The following is a 15,844-nucleotide window of genomic DNA, read 5'->3' on the forward strand; positions in this document are numbered from 1 at the left end:
AAGACAGAATCCATCCTGGATTTAGGGTGGTCCTTAAGACCACTGACTGGTATCTTTATAAGAGAGAGGAGAGGGAGGTTTGGACACAGGCATGTAGAGAAGAAGGCAATGTGAAGATGGAGGCAGAGACTGGCTGCATTTATAAGCCAAGGAACACCAAGGACTGCTGACAACCAACAGAAGCTCTGGCAGAGGCATGGGATGGTTTCTCCCTCAATGCTTCCAGTGGGCTTCTGACCTCCAGAACTGTGATAGAAAAGATTTCTGTTGTTTTCAGCCATCCAGTTTGTGATAATTTCTCACAGCAGCCCTAGGAAACTAACATAGCTTCTACTCTTCACCAGCTTCCCAGACCCCCTAAACTATGATTACACAGGTAATTTTCTTTTTTTTTTTTCTTTTTTTCTTTTTTTTTTTGAGATGGAGTTGTGCTCTTGTCACTCAGGCTGGAGTGCAATGGCGTGATCTTGGCTCACTTGCAACCTCCGCCTCCTGGATTCAAGTGATTCTCCTGCCTCAGGTTCCCAGGTAGCTGGGGTTACGGGTGCCTGCCACCATGCCCAGCTAATTTCTGTATTTTTAGTAGAGATGGGGTTTCACCATATTGGCCAGGCTGGTCTTGAATTCCTGACCTCAGGCAATCTGCCTGCCTCGGCCACCCAAAGTCCTGGGATTATAGGTGTGAGCCACGGTGCCCGGCCAATTTTTTATATCGATTTAAAAATCCATAGGTTTCTGTAATTGGTACTTATTATATGCAAAGGACAATATTCACAGTAGTATGCTAGTTTTTTAGATGCTCACAAAAATTTCAAATGCAAACTGGTTTTACTTATGTAGCTTAAACAAATGCCAATTATTGAACTTTGTGCTGGCTCTTTAATATCGGTTCTCTTTTTTCTTCCAGTTAATGTTGATTAACATCAGCTCATTTAGTCAGTTAACATTTGTTTCCTAAAATCAAACACTCTTGATTGGTCAGCCTGGGAGAAGAGGGCTAAGATTAAGGTTAGTGATGGTTCCTTTAAAACCTGTTGAGTGTCTGCATTGTTAGACACACTGAAATTGAAGAGTCCCATCTCTCTGGGGTTGTTCACTTTACTAATAATTATTTATAAAAGGGAAGCTGAGACAATAAATTGTCAGTTACCATTTAACATAATAACCACAACGAAAAGACATTAAAGCTACCTTTTCTCTAGCCTGATTTTACCTAGATGCTGGGTTTTGGTAACAAGCCATCACTAGAGGTCAGTTTTTGATTACATGTCCTCTCAGGTTCAGCCTATGTTTTGATTTTTGGCTATTGGGCACCTCTCTGGTTTTTAGGCTTTAAAGCAGATCCAAATGGTATATTATAGTATTGTAAATATTTCATTCTTTTGGCTTCTGATAGATTAGAACTCTAATTATTAAAAACTATTTTTAAGCATTTGTGACTACAAAAACTCCTAAACTTCAAAGGGTTTAAATTTTGATGTTAATCCTAATTTTAAAATATTTTAAAAATTATTCAATAATAGAACAATCTGTAATGAAAACTTAAACATATGTGAGAGGTAATATTTTAAAATAAGAGTTTGCAGGTCAAGGTAGTCAGGGAGGAAAGAGTAGATGTCAGAGTGGGAAATGCCCTTACAACTTAATAGGGAATATCAAATCTCTACAAAAATTTTATTCAAGACAGTGTCTAAGACTTAGAAGCAACTAACTTAAAAGCAAACTTTTGTAACTTAATCCCATTTTCACTGGGGACTCCCTTTATGAATAACACGCTGTAATTACACGTAGAAGCTTAAGGACTGAAACAGAGCATTCCAAATGACAAATGTTTTCACCCGAAGGAATAGCACCCAAATTATGTTGTACAAGTAAGCAGAATAAAATAATCACATGCTTGTTATTAAAAGTATCATATGCCTACCATTCACTGTTTTCAAAAGTGAAAAACAGTATGTTATCTTTGAGTTTGTTTTCATGTGGTATAAACTTATAAGCAAGTTAAATTAAATAATGTACTGAGCATTAATTTAAGCCAGGATTTTCCAGCCTCAGCACTATTGACATTTGGGGCTGGATAATGCTTTGTCCTGAGGGGCTGTGCAGTGAGAGGTGTTAATATCCCTGGCCCCAACCCATTAGATATGTCCTGTCTCCAGTTGTGACAACTGAAATGTCTCTAGACATTGCCAAATATCCCTTGGAAGTAAATTGTCCCCAGTTGGGAACCACGAATTATTAATCCCTAAAAGACAAAGCAGCAACTTCAGACCCCTACAAAAAGTTTTAAATCAATAACTTAGTTGAAAATCCTTATCCATTACTAATCCCACTTCATTGTACCTTCAGTATCTGGTAACCCTCCCTATGGTCACACTTAACTCGGCTTATTATTATTTTAAAACATGGGGCTGTGTCATTTCCTGTCTGTGAGTTTGGACTGCAGTGGGAATCCATTAGTTGAATGACCTTCTGTGTAGGTTAATCACAAGACAAGTTCTCAAACTAAGGGTTTCCCTGCGGCTCCTTTCTTTTTAAAGATATGGAATACCTGTTCTGCTTATGCCTTTTAGAGTCATAATTATTTTACTTGTATCAAAATTTCAATTAATAGAAAGAAATGACGTTACTGACACTTCATGATGATTACGTTTTGGGCAAGTGAACCATTTTACACTCTGTTTTTTTATTCCTCCCACTTTTAGTCAGAATACACCTGCAGAATAAGTAACAGAACTGTGTGAAAAGAACGACTAGGTCATTACGGTTAATAGTTTTACAAAAACAGCCAAGGCCTGGTCTGGAAAGCTCACAACTTTCACCCGGGGTGCTTTCCAGCCTCGGGGATATTCGTACTAGCAGTGACACTAGCCAGCTTCCTCTAGGCTGGCTCTGGTGCTGGAAGACAAGCACGCAGATGTGTGTTACTTTTCAAGCCTGGACATCGTTTCTGAGGAATTTAACTCCACCTCTCCTGCCAGAATGGAAAATCAACGCCCCCATTCCCGCCCTTCACCAGCCCTTCTCCGCCTGCTCCTTTCCCTTGGGTCCTTTCCTGTTACAGAAGTTCTGATTTTTCCTAGACAGCTGGAGGAAAGGCAGGTACCCAGAGTGGAGTTATATTACCTGTTTGTTTGTTCTGATGGGACCCCAGAGAGGAATTCACGCTTTGTAACTGGTTCTTCAAGGGGAGAAGCAAATGTGTCCCTGAGACCTTCAGCTGCCGCGTTTGGTTCCAGGTTTGATTGACAAGGACTGGCAGAGGGAAAGAGCGAAGGCGGGGCGGGGGGCCGCGGGCCGAGGCAGAGACAAAGAGGTTTTGGCTGTCCCCGAGAGTGGAAGGGCCCCTGGGGGTAACTAGCCTTTGAACTCAAAGGGGGCATTTCGTGAGGTCGCCTTTTGGTCCGGAGGGCGCGCGGCGATCGGGTGGAGGGGGCCTGGCGGGAAGAAAGCCGGGGCGGGGAAGGGGCGCGGGCCGAGGTGGGAGCACAGCTGCAGTCACGTGGCCGCCCGCAGCCGGGGAGTTGGGGCTGTTCTTCCGGGTTGGAGGCTCAGCGCCGCGGGGCCCAAGTCCGGGTCTGCCAGCGCAACGTCCCCTCGCGGCCCGCAGGGCACAGCCCAAGGCTGTCAGCCTCCTGGCCCAGGTAAGCGCGGCGGCACTGGCGGGTGCCGGCAGCTGGGGCGCGCGCCTAGGGCGCCGCTGGGAAAGAGGCTCGGGCCTTCCCTGAAGATCACGGCCCTCGCCTGGAGAGAGACCTGTCAAAGAGCAAAGGGGGGCGGGGTCGGCGGTGTCCTGGGCTCAGGGTGCACTGGGGTGTCCGCAGGCCGCAGGCTTAAATGGGGAAGAAGAACCGTGCCTCTTGGGGTCCCTTTCTCGTCTCCTGCTAGGGAGATGTCGCAGGGAGTGGGCGGGTGGATTTGGGAACTGGGCCCCCCGCAGAGGGGCAGGGAATGAGGCGGCAGCTCTGCAGGTGCAGATATTTGTAGCTTTGGGGGACAGCGAGAGTCGTACGGCGTCATTTCGGCCTGCAAGATGGGGGCTGGTGGAGAGGGAGGTCATAGAGGACTTTCGATGGGCGGTTCACCCAGAGAGGTGGCAGCTGGATGCACCTGAGGTATGCTTGACCCTTGAGGGAGTTCGGAGAGGGTGTCCGGCTGGGGACATAGGAGATTGCGAGCACAAATTGTGAGTGTGAGTCGGGGCGGTCTGGCGGTGGTGGTTCCAAGTTTCTGGGGCCTAGGCTGGTGAGGAGGAAGAGACAGCGGAGAGGGCGACCTGGGCAGAGCTAGTTCAAACTCAACAGCCGGAATGACTATTTGCAGCCCCCGCCAATCGGCTTCCTAGGGAGGTTATAAATAGCGGTCTCGTGCAGATGCCAGCGGGCGGCAGTTAGTTGCTGAGCAAGGGGCGGCACCGGTGGCAGTAGCCGTGACACCGGTGGCTTTGGGTGAGGTCACGGCGCCTGCTAGCCGAAGCTGGCTCAGTAGGGTATTGTGTCCTTGCTGGTATGTCTCGCTTTTAAAAGCGTGACTTGTTTATGGTTGCCGGTGTCCTTTATTCACCCTGGGTGCTGGCCAGTCCTTAGGTGGTCTGTTTGTCAGGAGTCTTGTAGGACAGACTTATTCGGAACAGTGCCTGGGGCTTAGGTGCCTACCTACTCTTCTTATTTAAAGTGTGCCCCTCATCTCCATTGTAGCCCTTTTATTTGCAAACCTTGACTTTTTATTAACAGACAGTTTAGGATCACCTTCTTTCCAGCAGGTGCGCTCAGGCTGCTTACCTTTGCTGATAGAATCAGTTTTCCACAAGGCCACACAAACATTTCCTTTTCAAAGGAAATTTTCTGAAAATCCTTGGAAAATGTGCTCAATAGTTACTTAGGCTTAAGGTTACCTAGCCCTATTCATTCATTCAGTCAAAGATACTGACTTCTCTGTGTTGTGCAAAGCACTGGGGGAGAGGTAATACCAAAGTGAATATAACAGCTCATAAGGATATTCTCAATCCTGGCAACAACCCTGAGAGGTAGGTGCTGTTATTTTATTTTTTCAAGCCTTGCTCTTTTGTCCAAGCTGGAGTACAGTGGCACAATCATGGCTCACTAGAGCCTGGAACTCCTGGGGTCAAGCGATTCTCCTACCTCAGACTCCCAAGTAGCTGGGACTTCAGGCTTGTACCACCATGCCCTGCTAATTAAGTTTTTTTTTTTTTTTTCAGCAATGGGGGGGGTCTCACTGTGTTGCCCAGGCTAGTCTTGAACTCTTGGCCTCAAGCGGTCCTCCCCACTAGCCTCCCAAAGAGATGGCATTATAGGCAAGCCACCACCCTGGCTGGGTGCTGTTATTCCCCATTTTAAAGATAAGGAAATTAAGTACAGAGAAGTTAAGTGACTTCCCAAGGTCACACAGCCAATAAGTTGTAGAGTGGGGATTTCCAATCCACAGATCCAGAGCTGACTCTCTTAAATATCTGTAGTATCCTCCCTCTGTAGGTTGGGTGCTTGCCCTCAAGGATTTTAATATCTAATAGGGAAATAGCCCATATAAGTTACATTAGACATACATATGAAAGCAATGCTAAAAAAGTTGTGTTTTTTCCCCCCTAATTTTGACTTATAAAGTTTTTTTCTTATTGCTTCAAAGCCACAGGAGCACATGGATAAATGAGAGCTTTTCAGTGAAGATGGAGGAAAATGTGATGATTAAGATGGGGTATTGTCTTTCATATAAACCTGTACAGGCCAATGATAAAATAGCTTAAATATTCTCTATCTTTCTGGGCCATTTGTATTTGGTTTAGACTTAGTGGTATGTACTGCTCTTGCCAAGAAATGACCTCCTGATCTCTGCCCTGTATGTTCATAGTTGACTCAAGTGGAATTTTTCACAGAAATTGGCCTATGAAGGCTTTTCAGCCAGGGATCTGCTGAACATCAAATTACCATTTTCCAAGTCGTAGGAACAAATTTTCCAGATTTCAGGCCATGAAATAGGACTTCAGTTTTATAACATTACAAAGTCTCATCTAATCGTAAAATTTCTAGAGCCTAAAATGGCCTTTGAAACCTGTGCTTTTTTTTTTATAGTTGAGCTAACTGAGGCACAGGGAGGTTCAGGTTGAACAGTAAGTGAGTGGCAGATTTGGACAACACAGGACTCTATAAAGCTCAGTTCACTCTTTTGCTGATGAGGTCTGGGAACTCTTGGTCAGCCCTATAAAAATGGTGGTTGTTGGGGAGTTGGGATGATCCAAGAAGAGAAACTTGGGTAAGCAGGGAGGTTGGGATAGGAGTAGGTCACTCAGTAATGGTAGGGGAAAAAAATCTCACTCAAGACAGGAATAATCTTTTACACATCTTTGCATCTCCCTTAGTTCTTGGTGTAGATTCGGTAGAGGTTTTGAATATGTAGCTGAATTTTGAACTAATTTTCTCTTTATTCTCAGCCATGATAACTCTAGATGTGACCCATGAATGAATGAGTAGGGTATTTTTGGGACTTCAGAATGCTTTAGGACTGAAATGAAATGACATGATGTGTGGAAACACTTTGAACATATAAAACTGTCTGTCCAAATGCAAAGAATTATTCATACATATTTTCAATTGCATGCCAAAACACATCTTGCATTCTTTCTTCCTTAGCTATTTTTCATTTGATTCTCTTCATCTCAAATGGCTTTCCCTTCCTTTTCTGAGCTCTCAAAGAGATCACAATCTCATTCTTTGATCCTTCAAAGGACTCTGAGCTTGTGTTACTTTACTTTGTAGTATTATTATTTGTTGACTTCTTATCTCCAGGAAGATTTCAGTTTGATTCTACAAGTGCTTCTTAATGGCAAAACTCTGCCCTTGGTTTATATTTGTTGAATTAAGGGGCATCTTATGAATAAATGCTCTCTGGATTAAAAATTTCCATTACCAATGATGCTTTCTGGTATTTTAAAGATGTTTCTTCAGGAAGTTGTGGTAGCAGGTTTTTTTTTTTTTTTTTTTGAGACAGAGTCTTGCTCTGTTGCCCAGGCTGGCAGGCTGGAGTGTAGTGGCATGTTCTCGGCTCACTGCAACCTTCGCCTCACAAGTTCAAGTGATTCTTGTGCCTCAGCCTCATGAGTAGCTGTGACTACAGGTGTACACCGTCACTTCTGTCAGGCCTCTGAGCCCAAACTAAGCCATCATAACCCCTGTGACCTGCACGTATTTATCCAGATGGCCTGAAGCAACTGAAGAACCACAAAAGAAGTGAAAATGGTCAGTTCCTGCCTTAACTGATGACATTCCACCATTGTGATTTGTTCGTGCTCCACCCTAACTGATTAATTGACCTTGTGACATTCCTTCTCCTGGGCAGTGAGTCTCAGGAGCTCTCCACTGAGCACCTTGTGACTCCCCCCCCACTGCCTACAAGAGAAAACCTCCTTTAACTGTAACTTTCCACCACCTACCCAAATCCTATAAAACTGCCTCACCCCTGTCTCCCTTTGTTGACTCTCTTTTCGGACTCAGCCCACTTGTACCCAAGTGAAAATAAACAACCTTGTTGCTCACCCAAAGCCTGTTTGGTGGTCTCTTCACATGGACGGACGCGCGTAACAATGCCCGGCTAATTCTTTGCATTTTTAGTAGATACGAGGTTTTGCCATGTTGACCAGACCGGTCTTGAACTGCTGAGCTCAGGCAATCCACCTGCCAACACCTCCCAAAGTGCTAAGATTACAGGCATGAGCCACCATGCCTGGCCAGTGGCAGCAGTTCTGAAATTAAAAATGAGCTAAGTCTTTCTCCCTCTGGAGTCTGGAAGAAGGTTTACGGAGCCTACTAGGATCAGGTGCTCAGTTCCGTGAGGGTCCACATAATGCAGCAGAACTTACAGGCAGAGTTACCAGTGTTAGCTGAGTTGGCTGATAAAGTTCTAAGTCCTTGGCTTCTTTCCATTCCTTTTTTTTTTGTTTTTTTTTTTTGAGACGGAGTCTCGCTCTGTCACCCAGGCTGGAGTACAGTGGCGCAATCTCGGCTCACTGCAACCTCCACCTCCTGGGTTCAACCGATTCTCCTGCCTCAGCCTCCTGAGTAGCCAGGATTACAGGTGCCAGCCACCAGGGCTGGCTAATTTTTGTATTTTTAGAAGAAATGGGGTTTCACTATGTTGGTCGGGCTGGTCTCGAACTCCTGACCTCGTGATCTGCCCACCTTGGCCTCTCAAAGTGCTGGGATTACAGGCATAAGTCACGGTGCCTGGCTTCTTTCCCTTCTTGAAAGAAAGAAGAGAAAGGTATGGAGGACCGTTGGGAATTATGGGGACAGCGGGAGTGCCTTTCATGCATCCCTGGGGATCTACTGAGGAATGTGGTGGAGGTGGAAGTAGTTCCTGAAGCCTTAGTAACAGCAAAATCCAGTGACACTTCACCCAGCCTGGTTAGAACTGGCAAAAAGTGGCCATTTGTGAGAACCACTGACAAAAGCGTTCATCGTTATGGCCACATCTGCAAGCACAAGCCTATTTGATAAAGATACTATGGAATTTTTCTTTCTTTCTTCTTTTCTTAGAGTCATATGTCATGCTTGTTTAATTTTCTTGAGAGGTGCACTTGGCAAACATGAATCTTGTGTTCACTCACTCAGTCAGCCTCAGTTCAGAGGTCTCAGTGGATAAGCATCCTGCTGCACTGAATAGGATGTCAGAGTATTCAGTATGACCTGGTGGCTAAATGTAAGTCACCATTGTACTGTACAGTATTTTAGGTAATTTAGGGGAAATTCAAAGGTAACTGAATTACATGCAGTTTTTGCTGGACATGCTGACTTAGAAGATAACTTTCACGTAAAATATGACTTGATTCTGTAGCAATATGTATGTGTATTTAAGCTTCCCAGCTACATTAAGGATCAAATAGATTATATGACCTAGGTTTGGAATTGAATAGTGAGTTTAGAGCTCCAATTTTAGTGGGAAAATGGATTCCAAGTTTTAAATGCCTGAACTGGAAAACAAATTTTGAGCATCTTCTGTAAGTAAGAAACTTGGCAAATAAAATTCTTTGTAGATGTCTACATACAACTGTTATAGTTCAAGCTCTTTAGATTAGTATTTTTAAAATGTTTTTGATGTTTAAAAGACAGGTAGTTTTTTTCTTGGCATATAAACATCCTATTTTCTTTTTTCTTAGTGATTTGCCTTGAAGGAAACTGGGGAGTCAGAAAATTGGGAACTCATATCAGCATGGCAAACCTACTGAAAACACTGGTGACTGGCTGCTCGTGTCCTTTACTTAGCAATTTGGGGTCCTGTAAGGGTCTACATGTGAAGAAGGATTTTTTACGAACATTTCATACTCACCAAGAACTGTGGTGTAAAGCACCTGTAAAACCAGGTAAAGTCTCACTTCAGTGATTGTAAATGAAACCTTCAAGTCATAGGAACTAATAGATCTGATGATCGATAAAAGGAAAAGCCATGTAGTTTTTTTTTTTTTTTTTTTTTTTTTTTTCTGAGACGGAGTTTTGCTCTGTCTCCCAGGCTGGAGTGCAGTGGCGCGATCTCGGCTCACTGCAAACTCCACTTCCCAGGTTCACATCATTCTCCTGCCTCAGTCTCCCGCGTGGCTGGGACTACAGGCGCCCACCACCACACCCGGCTAATTTTTTGTATTTTTAGTAGAGATGGGGTTTCACCATGTTAGCCAAGATGGTCTCGATCTCCTGACCTCGTGATCCGCCCGTCTCGGCCTCCCAAAGTGCTGCGATTACAGGCGTGAGCCACCATGTCCAGCCAAAGCCATGTAGTTTTATGGCCTGGTGCTTGTGAGTGATCATTTTAAACAAAAAATAAGTAAGTGCTATCTTGTGTTTTCCATGTACTATAGACATTCCTGATTTCCAGCGCTAACAGAGAAGAAAAGGTAATAGAAAAAACAAACGAAAAAGATAAACCAGTTGACTTGTCCCTGGAGCCTATTGCTCATAGTAACCATTTCTCCTAGAAGCCCTTTCTAATTTCTTGTTAGTATTTGAGAATTGTACCATATACAGCTCAACTTTGCTCAGGAATTAGGAATTAAGTATATTAATTGGTCTACATTAATGCTTTCCAATTTAATAAGTAGCAATTTGATTGCAGTTGCTCAGGTCAGAAACCCTGGAGTCATTCTACATTCTCCTAGTAGGTATGGGTCAGCTCTATCTCATATCTACAGTCTGTCCTCTTGTTGCCATTGCTACTTTTATCATCTTGGTCTAAGCCATCATCATCTGTCACCTGTACTGATGCACCAGTCTTCTAAACAGTCTCTGTGCTTTTTACCTCTGCCCCCTACAGTCTGTTCTACACAGGACAGTGAGAATAATCTTAAAATGTACAGTCAGGTCACTCCTTAACTCAAAATTTGCCATTTGCTTCCTAGCTCTTACAGAGGAAGATCTGAAGTCTTCCAGTGGCCTACAAGGCCTTCCCTGATAGGATGTCTACTTGCTTCTGTTCTGGGGTACAGGCCAGAAGGAGGAGAGGCTAAAAGGGGCCCTTCTAAACCAAGTCAACTCTTTTTCATCAGTCTTGCCCAAAGACCATCCCAGTACTTCTGTCACTTCACTTCACTGTCCAGAACTCAGACGTGTAGCTGTTTATAGCTGTAAGGGAGACTTGGACATTTTGTCTTTTATTCTAGATGGCAGTGTACCCAGCTAAAAATGGCATTTTCTTATTAAGGTGGAGGAACAGGATGGATATTTGGGGGGCAACCTTTGTCACATAGAATAATGTCCTCTTTTGTTTTTTAAGTTTGTAGGACTATTTGTCTATTCATTAAGGACCCCTAAACTGCTAGGTGTTTTGAGATCTTATGTCTGCCTTGAATAGATTTTATAGCCTCTTTTCTTGTTCTCAGATGACAAGTCACAATTGGCAGGGTATCTGTCCCTATAAGCCTCCAACTTTATCTTCAGATGCTTTCTTCTAAACTGCTCTGGAAAGCCAGATTATCCTGTGTGATAAAATTGTGTATAAAATAAAGGTAAATAACTGTGTTGAAGACATGAATACTGTCCTTGTGAGTAAATCCATGGACATCAAGATCTCTATATTGATTATGTATAAGACACTTTTGTTTAATTTCTGGTTCTTCACTATTTCCCAATTTTTATCTCTGAAAGATAAGGAGTCTGTTTTTTCCTTAATATAACCATAAGTTCATTACCATATTGAAAAGTGTAGTAAGTAATTCCATCTATAGTCAGTATTCATATTTTTTTAATTGCCCCTTCCTTCCTTCCTTCCTTCCTTCCTTCCTTCCTTCCTTCCTTCCTTCCTTCCTTCCTTCCTTCCTTCCTTCCTTCCTTCCTTCCTTCCTTCCTTCCTTCCTTTTTCTTTACAGTTGGCTTGTTCAAAGAGTGATCCAAACACATTTGCTATGTGTTTGGGTCCACACACATTTGCTATGTCTCTTTTGTCTTTAAGTTCCCCTCTTCTTTTTTCCTTTTAATATACTGAAGAATTTCATTGTTGCTCTGTAGAATTTACAGCATTCTAGGTTTGGCTGATTGAATTATCTTGGTATTGTTTAGCCAGTTTCTCTGTTCCTTGTATGTGCTCAAATCATCTCTTATTTGGTCAGTGGAAGCCCTTTCACATTGGCTTCTAAATCCTTTTGACATGGCTTCAGTCATCTTTGGTGGCTTCCTTGCTTTTGCCATGTAGAGCCTGACAATTTGAGGTTGTCAGATAAATGAACTTGAGATAAGTGTATGTGATTGAGCTTTGTATGTCAATCCAAATATTTGCCAGCTTTCTATTATTTTCCTCCCTCTCCTTCAAGTAAGGAGTAAGATTCAGCATTATTTGCCTTTTGTGTACTGTAAATTATTACTATATAGGTAGTGTGGAATCTAAGACAGTGTTCAAATTCAGGTCTAGGTTAACTGAATTTCTCTAAGGTCTTACTTAATAAGTTACTCTGTAGGGATAATTTCATTCATTTTGAAATTATACATATTCAGATCTTAGGTTGCAAGAATGGGTTTCCTAAGCTTTAATAAACCTTAGATAGAAACAGATACTCTTCATTAAAAAATGTTTATGCTGCATATTAAGTAAAACATCAGGAGAAACTGATATCCTGTAGCTAAAGACGGTCTGAACCGTATCTAAATATAAGATTGTACTATATAGGCTTTTTTGGGTTGCAAGAAACGGAATCACATCAGATTATATTTTGTGATGAGGATTTGCTATGCAGATTCTTGGCAAGTGTGAGGGCCCAGAAACCCCCCCATCTACTCCTTGGATAAGCGGAATGTTATTTGTGGAATTCATGGCTGTGACTCATCTTCTCTCTTTAAATATCTACTACTGATGTTTCTGCTACTGTTACTGCTGACCTCCCTTTGATTACCTCGTAGCTGTGCTTACAAATAACATTTGCACTGATCTACTCTCCTTGTCCCTTTCTCTGGGTCTCCCATTCAAACTCCTTGAGAGAGAACCCAGTGGGTTGAGTAGTCACTGGCCAACATATAGTGTCCTTGGACAGAGTTCCTGTCTAAGTGATCTCATAAGGTGCAGCTGCTAGTTTTCCTCATCTGCCCTGTAGATGATTGTCCTTGACACAGTTGCTGATCCCTCGTCTAAGTGGCTGAGTGTGTAAAATCTTAAGATACAACACTTAGAAATTTATGAGGCATTGTCTGTGGCCAAATTGCCTGGAAGGGAACTTTGAGTGTGGCAGGCCATCAAAATGTCTAGGATACAGTTATTCTTCAAATAGCTAATTACTTCCATTTTTGTTAAAAGTAAGGACAATGAGACCATAACCGGAAGGGCTTAGTTGAAGAGTGGAATCAGCATGTGGAGAGATCTCTAAACCCACTTTTTTTCGCCTATAAATGAACTAAGTTTGTTATATTCCTTGAAGAAAGCCAATTGATTAAATAAAATATTCAGAAGTTTCAGAAGACTAGGCATAAAAGTTTCTTATCCTCTATCAAAAAAGTCAAAGAATTGTAAGTATGAATCAGGAACATCATTCTGAACAGCAGGTTGCATGTGGAGAAATCTCTAAACCCACTTTTTTTCGCCTATAAATGAACTAAGTTTGTGATATTCCTTGAAGAAAGCCAATTGATTAAATAAAATATTCAGAAGTTTCAGAAGACTAGGCATAAAAGTTTCTTATCCTCTATCAAAAAAGTCAAAGAATTGTAAGTATGAATCAGGAACATCATTCTGAACAGCAGGTTGCATGTGGAGAAATCTCTAAACCCACTTTTTTTCGCCTATAAATGAACTAAGTTTGTGATATTCCTTGAAGAAAGCCAATTGATTAAATAAAATATTCAGAAGTTTCAGAAGACTAGGCATAAAAGTTTCTTATCCTCTATCAAAAAAGTCAAAGAATTTTAAGTATGAATCAGGAACATCATTCTGAACAGCAGGTTGCATGTGTGGTGTATTTTGAAGAAAAGATTGCCCCTTTCAGTTTTCTGAAAACTGTTTTTAAACATTCTTTGTTTGTTTTTTACCAAATGTATTCTTTTTTTTTTTGCCTTTGCTTGTTTGTAGGAATTCCATATAAGCAACTGACTGTTGGAGTCCCCAAAGAGATATTCCAAAATGAGAAGCGAGTGGCATTGTCTCCTGCTGGCGTTCAGACCTTGGTCAAGCAGGGTTTTAATGTTGTCGTGGAATCTGGTGCGGGCGAAGCTTCCAAGTTCTCAGATGATCACTATAGAGCGGCAGGTGCCCAAATCCAAGGGGCAAAGGAAGCGCTGGCTTCTGATTTGGTGGTCAAAGTAATTATTCCTTTTGCCTCTCCCATTTATAGCATGCTAACTTTTTAAAATCTTTTCATAGAAAAATTAAATTACTTTCTCTGGAGTTATACCTTTTCCTATTTCAAATAGTGTATTTTTCTCAAAGAAATGATTGCATGTTGTCATATTCTTCATACTCCAGTAAAACTTTTATCAGACAATATGATCTATGTTTAACCATGAGGAGAGAAATAGTGATCTTCATTTTTACATTTGCTATATGAACATTTTCTTTTAATTGGCTAGGAAAAATTCGTTCTACATGGTCCATATATATCCAGAATACCTACACATGAACATTTACTGCTAGAATGGAAAGAAGGTGTGGAACTTAGTCTGGGACTGAATGTTCAGTGATCTTCTGACACCTGAAGGCACAATGATTTACACTGACATAAGTGCTATTTCTAGAGAGGGCATGACTATTTTGGAGAAAGCAGCTTTGGGCTGAGTGGCAAGTAGCTTTACCTACTTTAAAATAAGTTCTTAAGGTAATATATAACAGAAATCTGTATACTAAAGGACTTGAGAATTAAAAGATGAAATAAAAATCCTTTAGAGTAAGGGGAAGAGACTGTATCAAGGGTCTAGCACAGATGATAACTAGAATTGAGCATTAAATTAAATGCTAAGCCTCCTGCAACCAAGGCAAACAGGGAAGTAACTCACTTTTTTCAGGAAATATAAGCTTTTTTTCTACATTAATTTCTATGAGGTATCAATCACATAGTTTTTTTATTTCCTTACATAAAATCCACTGAATAACTTGACAAAATCCTAACACTTGACAGGTGGTTTTTGCTAATGTTACAAAACCAATTTTTGCTATTGAAAGTTAATAGCAAAATTTGTGGTATGGGGGTTAACTGCAATTCAGCTAAAGCTTTTTAAAGGTTTAAGTTTATAAATACTTGGTGATATAACTAGATATATAGTAAAATTACTTAAAGAGAAGTATAATTCATTCTCATATATATTCTAGAGATCATCTTTTGAGATGTCTTGAAAAAGCCCTATAAGGGTGTGTTTACATTTTAGAAATGCTATGTGTTCCTTTTAGGGATTCACAATGTATATAAGCAGTTAATGGTGTGCTCAGAAATACTGTAACATAGAATACTATATGACCTTGTACAGTACTAGCATTAATAAACTTCCTGATCTTGGGGGCCTCTCGTTTGAGCCAAGTCTGTTAATATCCTGAGGAGCGCATTCAGGGAAACATTCTATTGGCTTGACTTACTCAGATGACAACGGTCTCAGCTGAGCATTTGATAGGGGCCAGTAGAATCAATTCAGAGTTGTTTTCTAACTTTTACTAAATCTATGTTATAGATTTTCTTGGAGGAAAAGTAGACCTTGTCAGAGAGCCTTAATTAAAGTCCAGAACCTAGAAATATGCATCACCAGATCAACATGAATGAAATGGGAATAGCAGACAAAGGTGTCTCATAGGTAAATTGAGGTGAAATGCTGTGAGATAAACTTATTGACCCAATGTTTGTGTTTGTATTTAAAACATAAGTCCCAGAGGCTGTGTTTTCTGTGTTTACTTGCCTAAAAGCACTATTGCTAACTGGGAACTAATGAAATGGGATATTTTATTTGAAGGTTGGTTTTAAACTTGGATATAAAACATATTTTAAAATATATTTAAAATGCAATTTTAAAAATTTGGTTTTAAAAAGTGGATATTGGAAACTTTCAAGCATATGGAGTGTGTATTCATTGACTTAGTTGATACTTCTTAACGTAACAAAATATATTGTAGCTTTTGACTTAAACCCAATTCAGCAAGGTTACTAGTGTGAATTGTGTTCATCTCTAAATAGTCACCTGGAATTTTAAAGTGACATAAATCTCTACTTAGTTTACAATGTTCTTAATGTCTCATCACTCCAAATATTTATGCTTGCCAAAATTAGCAAGGATTGAATCTTGCTTGAAGGATTGAACACACAATAAAACTTCCTGTCTGTTTATTCTAATATCTGTTAATATTACCAGGGTAATAAGTTTTGGGGACTGCAGGTTTGCTGGAGAGC

General features: G+C 41.2%; 1 protein-coding gene across 5 annotated transcripts in view; it reads left to right on the forward strand.

Annotated features, from left to right (window-relative positions):
* Positions 1–3,023: 3,023 nt before the first annotated feature.
* The window catches only part of NNT (nicotinamide nucleotide transhydrogenase), a 111,530-nt gene continuing 98,709 nt past the window's right edge, over positions 3,024–15,844 (forward strand). Inside the window, exons 1-3 of one of the 5 annotated variants that reach the window (XM_030927252.1) lie at positions 3,024–3,239; positions 9,167–9,370; positions 13,549–13,778. In XM_030927252.1, coding sequence (XP_030783112.1) covers positions 9,220–9,370; positions 13,549–13,778 — 381 coding nt within the window. In that variant the 5' untranslated portion in view covers positions 3,024–3,239; positions 9,167–9,219. Of the gene's footprint in view, positions 3,240–3,517; positions 3,645–9,166; positions 9,371–13,548; positions 13,779–15,235; positions 15,255–15,844 lie in introns of those variants that run through there. The other 4 variants (XM_030927253.1, XM_030927254.1, XM_030927251.1 and 1 more) reach the window with 4 other exon arrangements.

Source organism: Rhinopithecus roxellana, chromosome 3, assembly GCF_007565055.1.
Source record: "Rhinopithecus roxellana isolate Shanxi Qingling chromosome 3, ASM756505v1, whole genome shotgun sequence".
In the NCBI taxonomy this organism is placed as follows: domain Eukaryota; kingdom Metazoa; phylum Chordata; class Mammalia; order Primates; family Cercopithecidae; genus Rhinopithecus; species Rhinopithecus roxellana.